Genomic DNA, 14,535 nt, shown 5'->3' with positions numbered 1-14,535 from the left:
GATGTAGTTTTTTTTGCAAAATTTTACAACTGAAAGTGAAAAATGTCATTTTTTTGCAAAAAAATCGTTAAATTTCAATTAATAACAAAAAAAGTAAAAATGTCAGCAGCAATGAAATACCACCAAATGAAAGCTCTATTAGTGAGAAGAAAAGGAGGTAAAATTCATTTGGGTGGTAAGTTGCATGACCGAGCAATAAACGGTGAAAGTAGTGTAGTGCAGAAGTGTAAAAAGTGGCCTGGTCTTTCAGGGTGTTTAAGCACTGGGGGCTGAGGTGGTTAAAGGGGTATTCCCATCATAGACAATAGGGGCATATTGCTAGCATATCCCCCTATTGCCTGATAGGTGGGACCCGCACCTATATCGAGAAGGGAGCGCTGTGGCTGGAGGACCCCAGATTTCCCTGGATCCGTCCACCACCAAGCGCTAATCCCCGCCTCTCCCATAGAAGTGAATGGGAGCGTACCGCGCATGCGCATTCAAAATACCTGCATGCGCAGACCGAAAAAAAGGTGACAAAAATAAATGCCGGATACGTTTTTCCGGATGACACCGGAAAGACTGATCCGGCATTTCAATGCATTTTTCTGACTGATCAGGCATTTTTAAGACTGATCAGGATCCTGATCAGTCTTACAAATGCCATCAGTTGGCATACGTTTTGCCGGATCCGGCAGGCAGTTCCGGAGATGGAACTGCTTGCCGGATCACTCTGCCGCAAGTGTGAAAGTACCCTTAGTAAGGACACACCCGCAACTAGTAACACCCAGCTGTTTATTCATGAAATTCCATGCGGAATAACCGAGGAATGGCAAAACATGGAGTTCTAAGAAAAGATGCACCAGAATTTTTATGTGACAAGTTTTTACCACAATAGACCTGTCAGGAGAGTTGCCATGTCCTCTATGAACGTGTTAGGGGCAGCTCAAACATGCCAATTGGTGTAGACCTATTATGTGCACACCTGGACAGCGCGGTAAAACTTGCATGTTACCTTTGTAGTTAATCTCTCCTTACATTGTCACTACAGGCTACCCGACAAGGACGGAGAATCCAAAACTAATTCACGTGATCAAAATCGTGGTCATTTTTGGAGTGTCCCCTCACACAGCAAAAAATGGGAGACAGGCAGAGGAAGGCAGAACTGGAGGCAGCGCAAAGATAGGAGACCAGACAGAGAATTGTATGCAGCCAGAGGAAAGCCCTGGGAAAGAGAGGAACATCAGAGGAGTTGTGTAAAGGAAGAGGAAAGGCAGCGGGGGGCACTAGAAAGTGGGCATTATGTGGGCAATGGAAATGAAGAGGCTTTGCAGAAGGAAAAAATAGTGTTGGAGGCTGAGGTTGGACCATGCAGAAAGGAAATTGTAGGGGGAAAAGAAGAGGTTCAGTCTGAGGTGGAGATGCAGGAGAAGAGGCCAGGAAAGATGGAGAGCAGTGGTGATGACAGATTACAGAACTCGGGTGCATGCCAAAAACTTCATGAAAATGAAGGCAAGGAAAGATCTGGTCAGGCAGCAGAAGCTGAAAAGTGTCTGCAGGACTTGGATATGGGACAGGATCGTGTGAGAGAGGAAGAGGCAAGATTAAACAATCAGGGGTTGCTAGACAAATCGGTCGATGACCAAGTTGTATCTGATCAGAGAGCAGCCAAGAGATCGGAGAGGGTGGAGGAGGAAGCAGAGACAAGTACATTGATTGCAGGTATGCTGGAGAAGGTGGATCAGGAAGATGTGGAGGTGAGAGCGGAGTCTTATGAAGAAAAAGGGACCATGATGGCTCTTGAGGAGGCAGGGGTTCCAGCTGAGCCTAGAGAGGAGGCAGAAATACCAGAAGGAGGTCAGGATCAGGCAGAGATGACGGTGGTGGTTCAGGAGCATGCAGATGTGAGGGAAGAGGCTGATGTTGAAAAAGAAGGGAAGAAGATGGCTTGTGAGGAGGTAGGGAAGCCATCTGAGGCTCAGGAGAAAGGAGGGATTCCATTGCCTTCAGAGCCTAGAGAGGAGACAAAGATACCAGAAGAGGGTCAGGAGGAGAAAGAGATGAAGGCAGAGGTTCAGCAGCAAGCCGATATTAGAATGGAGGCTCAAGAGGAGGCAGAAAGAAGTGTGGTGGCCCTGGACGAGGCAGAAATTGAACCGCCCTTATCCAGGAGTAATGTGGAATCTGAACAAGACCAAGCTGAAAAAGAGGAGTCAATGGCAAAGAAGCCTGTTGAAGGAGCCAAGCTGGAGCATACGGCACAGAGCGATGAAGAACAGGAGAAGATAATGGAGCAGATCCTGGCAGAGGTGAATGCTGAATACTTTTACATGTGGGTAGCCTTGTGTCCAATAGAAGGTTGATTTACAGAGCTCTGCATTATACAGAAAGGCTATACATTCTACTGACAGACCTCTCGGGGCCCCTTGTAGCCTCCTCCAGATCCCCAAACTAGGCCTTGGAGGAGTGTGAACAAAAACTGCACCACCTGCAGTGATAGCAGCAGCTCTGGTGTCATCTATTTTCCTAAATGGTTGGTTTCATAGATAAAGTGCACCTCTCGCTGTGATCATCGTATCTTTAGATAAAGGATAAAATACATGTTCAAATGAAGGGCGCTGAGTGAGCTGCACCATGCTTGGAAAACTTAGAAGGGGATGCAGCTGTGGGGTCCCAGAGTTCAGATCCCCACCAGTCATACAGTGATGATATATCCTAGCGATGTGCCAACACTTGTAAGGAGCAGCAGGCTGAAAGTCCTAGTCTGATAGTGTCACCCAGTGGTGGATATGGGGTACTACAGGAGGATCTCTGTATGCTGGAGACACTGCCAGTCTCTGTCCACTCACTGCTCCTGCTTATTTTTTGCTTCCATTAGATTAAGTCTCACGTTTCTGTAAAGGATGTCCATATACAGCCTCTCCTGGAGGATTTTTCAGAATTTTCAGAAGTTCAAGTGGATCGTGGGAGATTTGGACACATTATTGAAGTGTATGGTTTCTCTTCCGAGCTCCGTGCTGAGGATCTCATGGAGCCCTTTAAGGAATACAGGTAATGTTACTGATCAGGCCATTTTGTTTTCTTGGCTGCTTAGAATATTTTTTCTGTAGCAGCTGCAAGCGTAAAACTCTTTTAATGTGAAGATTGGAAACGGGAACAGGTATACTTGGGCACTAAAGCAAACTACCCAGCTACCTGCGTGCCATCTTAAAGCTTTTATCCAGAGCTTTAAATACTTGTATTCTTCATTAAAGGTGTTATCCCATGGTAAATGTAAAACATGATAATCAGACATCATATAGAACATGACAAGCTCTTTCTAACAAAGCTAGATCCAGCCCTGTACCTCACATGGATCCAGAGATCTCCTCATTCATTGCTCTGCTAGATTTATATCAAGCTGACAGCTCAGGGGGAGTGTCTTCTCTGCTGCAGCTAAGGAGGCGTGTCTCAGATCTCCCTATCACAGCTCAGGGGGCGTGTCTCAGCTCTCCCTATCACAGCTCAGGAGGCAGTTGAAGGAGGAAACTGAGCATGTGCGGCCATCTCAGTGAGCAGGTCAAAAAAACAAACAGCAGGTGGTGCTATACAGATACCGTATTTTCCGGTGTATTAGACGACTTTCTAACACTGAAAATTCTTTTCAAAAGTCGGGGGTTGTCTTATACGCCGGGTATACTCAAATCCGATGGTATATTCTAACCCCCAGGCGTTCCCATGGTGACAGGGACGCTTGCCTGGGGGTTAGAATATACAGGGCCCCGCCGCTCACAGGAGTATACATTTATTGACTGTAATCCGTAACTTTAATTTTAAATGAGCGCTCATCTCTTTACTAGGGTACCTTACTCTCAGCTCCGGTAACAGGCAAGTGCGGGCGGCGCTCACTCACTGACGTCACGCCCCTGCGCCGCCTAAGTGGGAGGAGCAGGCACGTGACGTCAGTGTGTGAGCGCCGCCTGCGTCACGTGCCTACTCCTCCCACTTAGGCGGCGCATGCGCGTGATGTGAATGAGCGCCGCCCGCACTGCCTGTTACCGGAGCTGAGAGTAAGGTACTCTAGTAAAAAGATGAGCGCTGATTTAAAGTTACGGATTACAGTTAATAAATGTATACTCCTCTGAGCGTTGGGGAGGGGGATCTGTGGATGGCATTGTTATGGGGAGGGGGATCTGTGGATGGCATTGTTATGGGGAGGGGGATCTGTGGATGGCATTGTTATGGGGAGGGGGATCTGTGGATGGCATTGTTATGGGGAGGGGGATCTCTGGATGGCACATATACCATAAGATGCTATATAGTGTCATCCATAGATCTCCCCCCCCCCCCATCCCCCATAGCAGTGTCGTCCACTGATTCCCCCCCCCCATAGCAGTGTCATCCACTGATTCCCCCCCCCCATAGCAGTGTCATCCACTGATTCCCCCCCCCATAGCAGTGTCATCCACTGATTCCCCCCCCCCCATAGCAGTGTCATCCACTGATTCCCCCCCCCCATAGCAGTGTCATCCACTGATTCCCCCCCCCATAGCAGTGTCATCCACTGATTCCCCCCCCATAGCAGTGTCATCCACTGATTCCCCCCCCCCATAGCAGTGTCATCTACTGATTCCCCCCCCCCCATAGCAGTGTCATCTACTGATTCCCCCCCCCCCATAGCAGTGTCATCCACTGATTTCCCCCCCCCCATAGCAGTGTCATCCACTGATTCCCCCCCCATAGCAGTGTCATCCACTGATTCCCCCCCCATAGCAGTGTCATCCACTGATTCCCCCCCCATAGCAGTGTCATCCACTGATTCCCCCCCCATAGCAGTGTCATCCACTGATTCCCCCCCCCTAGCAGTGTCATCCACTGATTCCCCCCCCCCATAGCAGTGTCATCCACTGATTCCCCCCCCATAGCAGTGTCATCCACTGATTCCCCCCCCATAGCAGTGTCATCCACTGATTCCCCCCCCATAGCAGTGTCATCCACTGATTCCCCCCCCATAGCAGTGTCATCCACTGATTCCCCCCCCATAGCAGTGTCATCCACTGATTCCCCCCCCATAGCAGTGTCATCCACTGATTCCCCCCCCATAGCAGTGTCATCCACTGATTCCCCCCCCATAGCAGTGTCATCCACTGATTCCCCCCCCATAGCAGTGTCATCCACTGATTCCCCCCCCATAGCAGTGTCATCCACTGATTCCCCCCCCATAGCAGTGTCATCCACTGATTCCCCCCCCATAGCAGTGTCATCCACTGATTCCCCCCCCATAGCAGTGTCATCCACTGATTCCCCCCCCATAGCAGTGTCATCCACTGATTCCCCCCCCATAGCAGTGTCATCCACTGATTCCCCCCCCATAGCAGTGTCATCCACTGATTCCCCCCCCATAGCAGTGTCATCCACTGATTCCCCCCCCATAGCAGTGTCATCCACTGATTCCCCCCCCATAGCAGTGTCATCCACTGATTCCCCCCCCATAGCAGTGTCATCCACTGATTCCCCCCCCATAGCAGTGTCATCCACTGATTCCCCCCCCATAGCAGTGTCATCCACTGATTCCCCCCCCATAGCAGTGTCATCCACTGATTCCCCCCCCATAGCAGTGTCATCCACTGATTCCCCCCCCATAGCAGTGTCATCCACTGATTCCCCCCCCATAGCAGTGTCATCCACTGATTCCCCCCCCATAGCAGTGTCATCCACTGATTCCCCCCCCATAGCAGTGTCATCCACTGATTCCCCCCCCATAGCAGTGTCATCCACTGATTCCCCCCCCATAGCAGTGTCATCCACTGATTCCCCCCCCATAGCAGTGTCATCCACTGATTCCCCCCCCATAGCAGTGTCATCCACTGATTCCCCCCCCATAGCAGTGTCATCCACTGATTCCCCCCCCATAGCAGTGTCATCCACTGATTCCCCCCCCATAGCAGTGTCATCCACTGATTCCCCCCCCATAGCAGTGTCATCCACTGATTCCCCCCCATAGCAGTGTCATCCACTGATTCCCCCCCCATAGCAGTGTCATCCACTGATTCCCCCCCCATAGCAGTGTCATCCACTGATTCCCCCCCCATAGCAGTGTCATCCACTGATTCCCCCCCCATAGCAGTGTCATCCACTGATTCCCCCCCCATAGCAGTGTCATCCACTGATTCCCCCCCCATAGCAGTGTCATCCACTGATTCCCCCCCCATAGCAGTGTCATCCACTGATTCCCCCCCCATAGCAGTGTCATCCACTGATTCCCCCCCCATAGCAGTGTCATCCACTGATTCCCCCCCCATAGCAGTGTCATCCACTGATTCCCCCCCCATAGCAGTGTCATCCACTGATTCCCCCCCCATAGCAGTGTCATCCACTGATTCCCCCCCCATAGCAGTGTCATCCACTGATTCCCCCCCCATAGCAGTGTCATCCACTGATTCCCCCCCCATAGCAGTGTCATCCACTGATTCCCCCCCCATAGCAGTGTCATCCACTGATTCCCCCCCCATAGCAGTGTCATCCACTGATTCCCCCCCCCATAGCAGTGTCATCCACTGATCCCCCCCCCCATAGCAGTGTCATCCACTGATTCCCCCCCCCCCATAGCAGTGTCATCCACTGATTCCCCCCCCCCATAGCAGTGTCATCCACTGATTCCCCCCCCCCCATAGCAGTGTCATCCACTGATTCCCCCCCCCCATAGCAGTGTCATCCACTGATTCCCCCCCCCCCCATAGCAGTGTCATCCACTGATTCCCCCCCCATAGCAGTGTCATCCACTGATCCCCCCCCCCCCCCCTCCCCATAGCAGTGTCATCCACTGATCCCCCTCCCCTCAGGGAGGGCTGGGCATTCAGGGGTAGTATTATAAGGAGAGTATAGCCCAAACCCTATATTTTAAATGGAAAAGTTGTGGGTCGTCTTTTACGCCGGAAAATACGGTACATTTTATTGAATAACTCAGATCCAGGTAACGGGTTGAAAACTGTAGAATATTTTTCGTAGGACAACCCCTTTAAAGGAAATCTTTCACATTATCACTAATAAAGTAAAACTATTGCCATGTAGAACAGAACACCGCCTTCCGGGATGTGCCTTCCAGTCACTGTTTCTTATTTTCTATCATCTTTGTATGATATGCAAATAAGGCAGTAAGGTGCCCAGAGGGGCGTTATTTTCTTTCAACGGTGCCCAGGAACGCCCCCATCCAGTGCCCATGCCCGCCTTCCAGCAGAGCCCTAGCTCGCCTCTCCTGGGCTGAGACGCCACATCCCCCCATCAGCGCCGTTGCCTCAGGTGCAGGCAGTCTTTGGTACTGCACCTGCACAGTATTTATCTGTGAAGCTGAAGGCAAGTATGGGTGGCGTTACCTTTCGTTAGTGATGTAGCGGAGGGTGGGTGCGGCTACAACGGCACTGATGGGGGAGAGGTGTGCTTGTGCACTGGATGGGGGCGTTCCTGGGCACCATTGAAGAAAATAACGCCCCTCTGGGCACCTTACTGCCTAATTTGCATATCGTACAAAGATGATTTCCGCACGATAGAAAATAAGAAACAGCGACCGGAAGGCACATCAGGGAAGGCGGTGTTATGTTCTACATGGGAATACTTTTATTTTATTAGTGATAATCCATGTGACATTTCTTTTAAATGACTAATTTGACAACTGGTTATTAACAGTTGGGGGGAGGGGTGTCCTTGCACACTGACTATGTTCAATCAGTGGTGACTTTGTAAGAACATACCTCTTTGACCTGGGGAATAGTAACACCCAGTTGTCAATTTATTCTTACCTTTTGCGGGAGAAGTAAAAGAGGGATTGAGCAGCACAATGATCTATTGAGGGGTCCACCCTTGAACGCCATATTTATCTTAAAGGGTCAAAAATGTTGTGCTGATTCATTTCTCAATATTAGAGATGAGCGAACTTCTGTTTTAAGTTCGGCGTCTAAAGTTCGGCTTCCGGTTAGCGGAGGATCCCGATATGGATTCCGAATTCCATTGTGGTCCGTGGTAGCGGAATCAATAATGGCCGATTATTGATTCCGCTACCACGAACCACAACGGAATTCGGAATCCATATCGGGATCCTCCGCAAACCGGAAGCCGAACTTTAGACGCCGAACTTAAAACAGAGGTTCGCTCATCTCTACTCAATATATCTTTCCAACATGTGGACATGCCCCAAGGCTCCGTTCACACGGAGTCTTTTGCAGGCGGAATCCTTCCGCGCCATAAAGCCACCAGCAGCCGCGCTTAATTCCCCCGCCCCATTGTTTGGAGTCGCAGTTCACGTGGCTGTGATTTATAGCTGCCACATGTCCTTTCTTGGAGCGGTGCCTGTAGCTCCATGGCACTTAAATCGAAAAATTTTGCAAAATACGCAACATGAACTGGCCCCAAATCCTATGGATGACAGTGTTAGAAGGGGCGATGCTCTGGCTGACAACATCACAGTGAACGGCCACTTTCAGGGTGAATGCACATGTGGAAGATGGTATCCTTCATTATGGGTTTTTCAGAATTCCATGCGCATGCTGCAGAACCAAGACTGCATAAATGTGTAAGAAATTTCTGCAACAAATATGGAGTGTGTGGATTCTGCCCAATACACTGGAGCACCAACCGCTAGCGATATGCATTGCAAAAATCCGAAGTCTATTTGCCGTGGAATCAGTGGCTGAAAGCAAAGACTTCCCCTTGGACTCTGCTGTGGGTTTGCATCCACAACGGCAGCAGGTCCACGTGCAGATTAAGTGGGGCTTACCCACCTCTGTTCCCTCAGAATATGGCATCAAGATGAAACATGTCACTTCTTGATTCTTATTTCAGATCCCCGTGGAAGAATTCAGAGAATGGGGTGCGACATGTTCCTGGCTCAGGAATAATTTGGGACAGAAGTTTGACATCCTAGAATAGCCGGACAGGGCCATCCATCATCTGGGATGTCTGGGAGCTAGTTTTGACAATACATAAAGGCAATAAGCTGCAGATTATTTTTGTGTCTGGTATTATGAAACCACGTCGTAAGCTATTTTACAGCAAGCCGCTTTCTAGCTCTCAGATCATTTCTAGGAAATGCATTGCACAATGGTTCCTATCATCAATCATTGAGGTATATGGATTGAAGCCAGTCTTGTTGTTTTTTTTTTTTTTTGCTTTGCAGAGACAGAGGTTTCCGCCTGCAGTGGGTCGATCAAACTCATGCCCTGGGAATATTCTCCAGCCCTGAGGACGGTGAGTTGAGGAATGCGGCGTGCCTAGAGAGCCACGTTACCTGGCACTTCTATGGATATGGTGAATCACTCACAATGTTAGAAAGCACACAGTTGGGTGTATTAGTCACTGGGCGCCATGTTCAGTCTGCAATCAGACATCTTTTATTACATTGCTGAGCAACACATGTAGCAGGCAGGGGGTGACCATACCAGAGTGCATGGGAGGAAAGTGGGAAACCCACCTGGACAGACTTATCTATAAGACCAGTATGTCTGTGCCTATAGGCAGGCTTAGGGTAAGGGCGTCTCCTGAAATGGTGCACTCGTATATAATTGGTAAAGGAATTTCTAAACCCCAGCTTACGGTACTTTCACACTAGCGTTATTCTTTTCCAGCATGGAGTTCCGTCCTAGGGGCCAATACCGGAAAAGAACTGATTTAGTTTTATCCTAATGCATTCTGAATGGAGAGAAATCCGTTCTGGATGCATCAGGATGTCTTCAGTTCAGTCTTTTTGACTTTTCAGGATGGAGATAATACCACATGCTGCGGTTTTATCTCCGTCCAAAATTCCGGAACACTTGCCTGGTATTTTTTCCCATTGACATGCATAAATAACGAGTGTTCTGGCAAAACGGATCCGGCATTGCGGTCTGCGCATGCTCAGACCGCAAAAAATGTGAAAAAAATTAATGCCGGATCCGTGTTTCCAGATGACACCGGAAAGACGGATCCAGCATATCAATGTATTTGTCAGGATCCTGATTCGTCTGACAAATGCCATCAGTTTGCACATGTTTTGACGGATCCGGCAGGCAGTTCTGGCGACTGAACTGCCTGCCGGAATCCTCTGCCACAAGTGTGAAAGTAGCCTTACTATGGTGTACGATAACATTAGGAGTAGTACTTGTCTTACCAATCATCAGCCAGTGAGAAGCTTGGAAAACACTGCATTCCAGCATAAAAACCTCATCCTCTCTGAGAAACACGGTTGTAGTATTCTCATGGTCTAGGCCTGATTTGCTTCATCTGGGCCACAATGAATTCTAAATTCTACCAGCAAATTCTAAAGGAAATGTCAGGACATCTGTCCGTGAGCTGATTCTCAAGAGACTGGGTCTTGCAGCAAGACAAGGACCCTAAGCACACAAGTCGTTCTACCAAAAATGTTTAAAATGTCAAAGTCCTGACCTTAAACTAGGGATCGACCGATTTATCGGTTTTACCGATATTATCGGCCGATATTCAGTATTTTGACCGATATTTCGATAAAGTATGGGGAACACAGATCGTGCTGCTGACGGCGCTCTCCGCGTTCCCTCAGCAGCACAGGGGAGAAGGAAGCAGTGTCTCCCTCCCCCTGTGCTGCTGCCACCAATGAGAGGAAGGAGGACAAGAGAAGGGGAGGGGTTATGGTCACTGCGCCACCAATGAAGAGAAATCTCTCATTCATTCATATACAGGAGGCGGGAGCTGGCTGCAGAATCACATAGCCGGCTCCCCACCTCTATGACAAGTAGCTGCCTTCTGCGGTAGTTAACCCCTCAGGTGCCGCGGATCGCAGCTACCGCTCATAGAGGTCGGGAGCCGGCTATGTGATTCTGCAGCCAGCCCCCGCCTCCTGTATATAAATGAATGAGATTTCTCAGTATTAATCATTGGTGGCGCAGTGTGCCCCCCACCCCAGTATTAAAAACATTGGTGGCGCAGTGCGCCCCTCCCCCCAGTATTAATCATTGGTGGCAGTGGCCATAGGATCCCCTCTCCCCTGCTCCTCCGATCGGAGTCCAGCAGTGTAATCCTGGGGCTCCGATCGGTTACCATGGCAGCCAGGACGCTACTGAAGCCCTGGCTGCCATGTTCAGCTCCATGCTGCTGTGTGCACAAAGCACAGAGCAGCAGGGACAGGGTGAATAGGAGCTCACACATAGAGATCTATCAGGGTGAATAGGACAAGGGTTCTAGTCCCTAAGGGGGCTAAAAGTTATAAAAAATAAAAAAAAACACAAATATTAAGTATAAATGAAAAATAAAGATTTACCAAAAAAAAAAATACACATTAACAATAAACATTAATTTTCAGCAGATTTGTGTAGGATTATTATTTTTTTTTTTCAAAATAAAAATTCCCAGAATATCGGTATAAATTATCGGCTATCTGCCTGAAAATTCACAAATTATCGGTATCGGCCCTAAAAAATCAATATCGGTCGATCCCTACCTTAAACCAATAGAAAGGTTGTGGAAGGACCTGAAGCGAGCAGTTCATGGGAGGAATCCCACCAACATAACAGAGTGGAAGTTGTTTTGTAAGGAGGAATGGGCTCACATTCCTCCAAGCCGATGTGCAGGACTAATCAACAATTATCGGAAACATTTAATGCAGTCACACTAGATTCTTTGGTTATCTTTATCTACTTTTAGGACTTGTGCAATAATCTGATGTCGTTTTTCGGTCAAATTTATTCAGAAATATAGAAAATTCTGAAGGGTTGACAAACTTTTCAGAATCACAGTATGTCCGCTCTTGGTTATAGTGAGTGGGAGATAAAGCAGCTGAGTTTGCACAGGCACTTTTCTGCTAAGATAGGGGTACCAATGTTCTTGGAATCTGTCTGAAGACCCCAGTTAATGTCTGTCTATATGATTTTGATATGTCTGAGCAGATGGCCAGTTACGTGTTTTATTTTTTTGTGGTTTTTCTTCTCTAATGTTACGCTTAATGAACAGTTTCTATTCCTGCACTTGAACCTAAATAATAGGATGGAGAAAAGCTGGCCACATGTACACCAGGTGCCTGGCATAAGGGGCAGCTCAGACAGCAGGATGTCCTGAACGTTGCCCTCATATGTGGTTGGCCACACTGCATTGGTCAAGATTCAGCTGTTCAGTCTGATAAGTTTTAGCTTTGCTATAACCAGTGTTCTAAAATGTCAAATATCGGAGACCATTAAAGGGGTGGCCAGTTTCTATTACTAGCTGCATATGTGCTGGTGACATGCATGCAGCTACTAATAAGCATTAGGAAACCATCGCCTCTGATCTGTGCTGTGCTGGGAACATGGATGCTGATGGAGGTCTCCTCCATTCATTTATACTGGTGGCGGACTGCGCATGTCTTAGTTTCCCTGTCAGTCCCCAGTGTAAGTTAATGTTCCCAGCGCAGCGCTGGTACACAGTAGGGATCGACCAATATTGATTTTTTAGGGCCGATACCGATAATTTGTAAACTTTCAGGCCGATAGCCGATAATTTATACCGATATTCTGGGTATTTGTATTTTTGAGGAAAAAAAAAATTTCCTACACAAATCTGCTGAAAATTAATGTTTATTGTTAACGTGTATTATTATTTTCTTTTTTTTGTAAATCTTTTTCATTTATACTTAATATATTTGTGTTTTTTTTTTTGTTTTTTTTTTTACTAACTTTTAGCCCTCTTAGGGACTAGAACCCTTGTCCTATTCACCCTGATAGATCTCTATCAGGGTGAATAGGATCTCACACTGTCCCTGCTGCTCTGTGCTTTGTGCACACAGCAGCATGGAGCTGACTATGGCAGCCAGGGCTTCAATAGCGTCCTGGCTGCCATGGTAACCGATCGGAGCCCCAGGATTACACAGCTGGGGCTCCGATCAGAGGAGCAGGGGAGAGGGGATCCTGTGGCCACTGCCACCAATGATTAATACTGGGGGGGGGGGGGGGCGCACTGCGCCACCAATGATTAATACTAGGGGGCTTGAGGGGGGGGGGCGCACTGCGCCACCAATGAAGATACCTCTCTTTCACATACAGGAGGCGGGAGCTGGCTGCAGAATCACATAGCCGGCTCCCGACCTCTATGAGCGGTAGCTGCGATCCGCGGCACCTAAGGGGTTAACTACCGCGGACCGCAGCTGCCGTTCATAGAGGTCGGTAGCCGGCTATGTCATTCTGCAGCCAGCTCCCTCCTCCTGTATTTGAATTAATGAAAGACTCATCTTCATTGGTGGCGCAGCGGCCACAGCCCCTCCCCTCCTCTTGTCTCCTCTCCTGCCATTGGCGGCGGCAGCAGCAGCATCACAGGGGGAGGGAGACACTGCTTCCTTCTCCCCTGTGCTGCGGAGGGAACACAGAGAGCGCTGTCAGCAGCGCGTTCTGTGTTCCCAATACGTTATCGGAATATCGGCAAAATAGATGCCGATAACGTTCAAAATCCTCAATATCGGCCGATAATATCGGTAAAACCGATAATCGGTCGATCCCTAGTACACAGGTGAGCGTACCCGCGTTTAATCATTAATTATGTACTGTATTTTTCGCCCTACAAGACCCACCTGCCCACAAGACGCACCTAGATTTTAGAGGACAATCAGAAAAATAAATATTTTTCACAAGACCAATCAGATCTCAGATACAAGCCCGAGTACAAATAAGACCCCTCCCCCATTCACACCTCAGATCAGCCCCCCTTCCCCATTAGTGCAGATTGAGCCTAACTTACCTCTCCTGCTTCAGACACTGCGGGCTCCCAGGATCAAGAATAACCATTTTCTATATAGCGCCGGCCCTGTGCATTCCGCAAAATCCGGAACAACCACGGCCGGTATTCATGTTTTGCGGATCTTCAATTTGCGGACCGCAAAACACAGCACTGTTGTTTGAATGTACCTTAAGAGGTCCTGTCCCCTCTCCTGGCATGTATGCTTTAGGGCTCATGCACACGACCGTATTTTCTTTCCGTGTCAGTTCCGTGTGTGTGTGTTTTTTTGGTTTTTTTTTCGGACCGTATATGGAACCAATCATTTCCAAGGATAGGACTGTTCTATTAGGGGCCAGCAGTTCCGTTCCACAAAACATGGAATGCATACGGACATCTTTTTTTTATTTGCGGACCGCAAAATACATACGGTCGTATGCATGAGGTCTTAGGCTGCTTTCACTTTCCGGCAGAGGATTTCAGAACTGGGACAAAACGTTTGTTTTGTCCCCATTAGGGTACTTTCACACTAGCGTTTTTCTTTTCCGGCGCTGAGTTCCGTCCTAGGGGCTCAAATCCGGAAAAGAATTGATCAGTTTTATCCTCATGCATTCTGACTGGAGAGTAATCCGTTCAGGATGCATCAGGATGTCTTCAGTTCAGTCTTTTTGACTGATCAGGCTTTTAGGAAAAACGTAGCATGTTGTATTTTTACCTCCGGCCAAAAATCTTGAACACTTTGACTGAACGCCGGATCCGGTCTTTTTCCCATTGACTTGCATTAACGCCGGATCCGGCGCTGTGTGTTCAGTCAAACCGGATCCGGCTTTTGCATGTTAAACCCGAAAAAGTCCATAAATGGCGGATCAGTTTTTTTCCAATGCATTTTTTCATTGT

The 14,535-nt window shown here is 48.4% G+C and overlaps 1 protein-coding gene across 1 annotated transcript in view; it reads left to right on the top strand.

Annotated features, from left to right (window-relative positions):
- The window catches only part of R3HCC1 (R3H domain and coiled-coil containing 1), a 47,278-nt gene that overhangs the window by 16,643 nt on the left and 16,100 nt on the right, over positions 1 to 14,535 (top strand). Inside the window, exons 5-7 of the mRNA XM_040415825.1 lie at positions 1,031 to 2,288; positions 2,858 to 3,030; positions 9,128 to 9,198. Of these exons, the coding sequence (XP_040271759.1) occupies positions 1,031 to 2,288; positions 2,858 to 3,030; positions 9,128 to 9,198 (1,502 nt within the window). The remainder of the gene's footprint in view (positions 1 to 1,030; positions 2,289 to 2,857; positions 3,031 to 9,127; positions 9,199 to 14,535) is intronic.

Source organism: Bufo bufo, chromosome 1, assembly GCF_905171765.1.
Source record: "Bufo bufo chromosome 1, aBufBuf1.1, whole genome shotgun sequence".
Lineage (NCBI taxonomy): Eukaryota > Metazoa > Chordata > Amphibia > Anura > Bufonidae > Bufo > Bufo bufo.
Note: the sequence above shows the minus strand (reverse complement) of the source record. Positions and strands in the feature narration are given on the sequence as shown.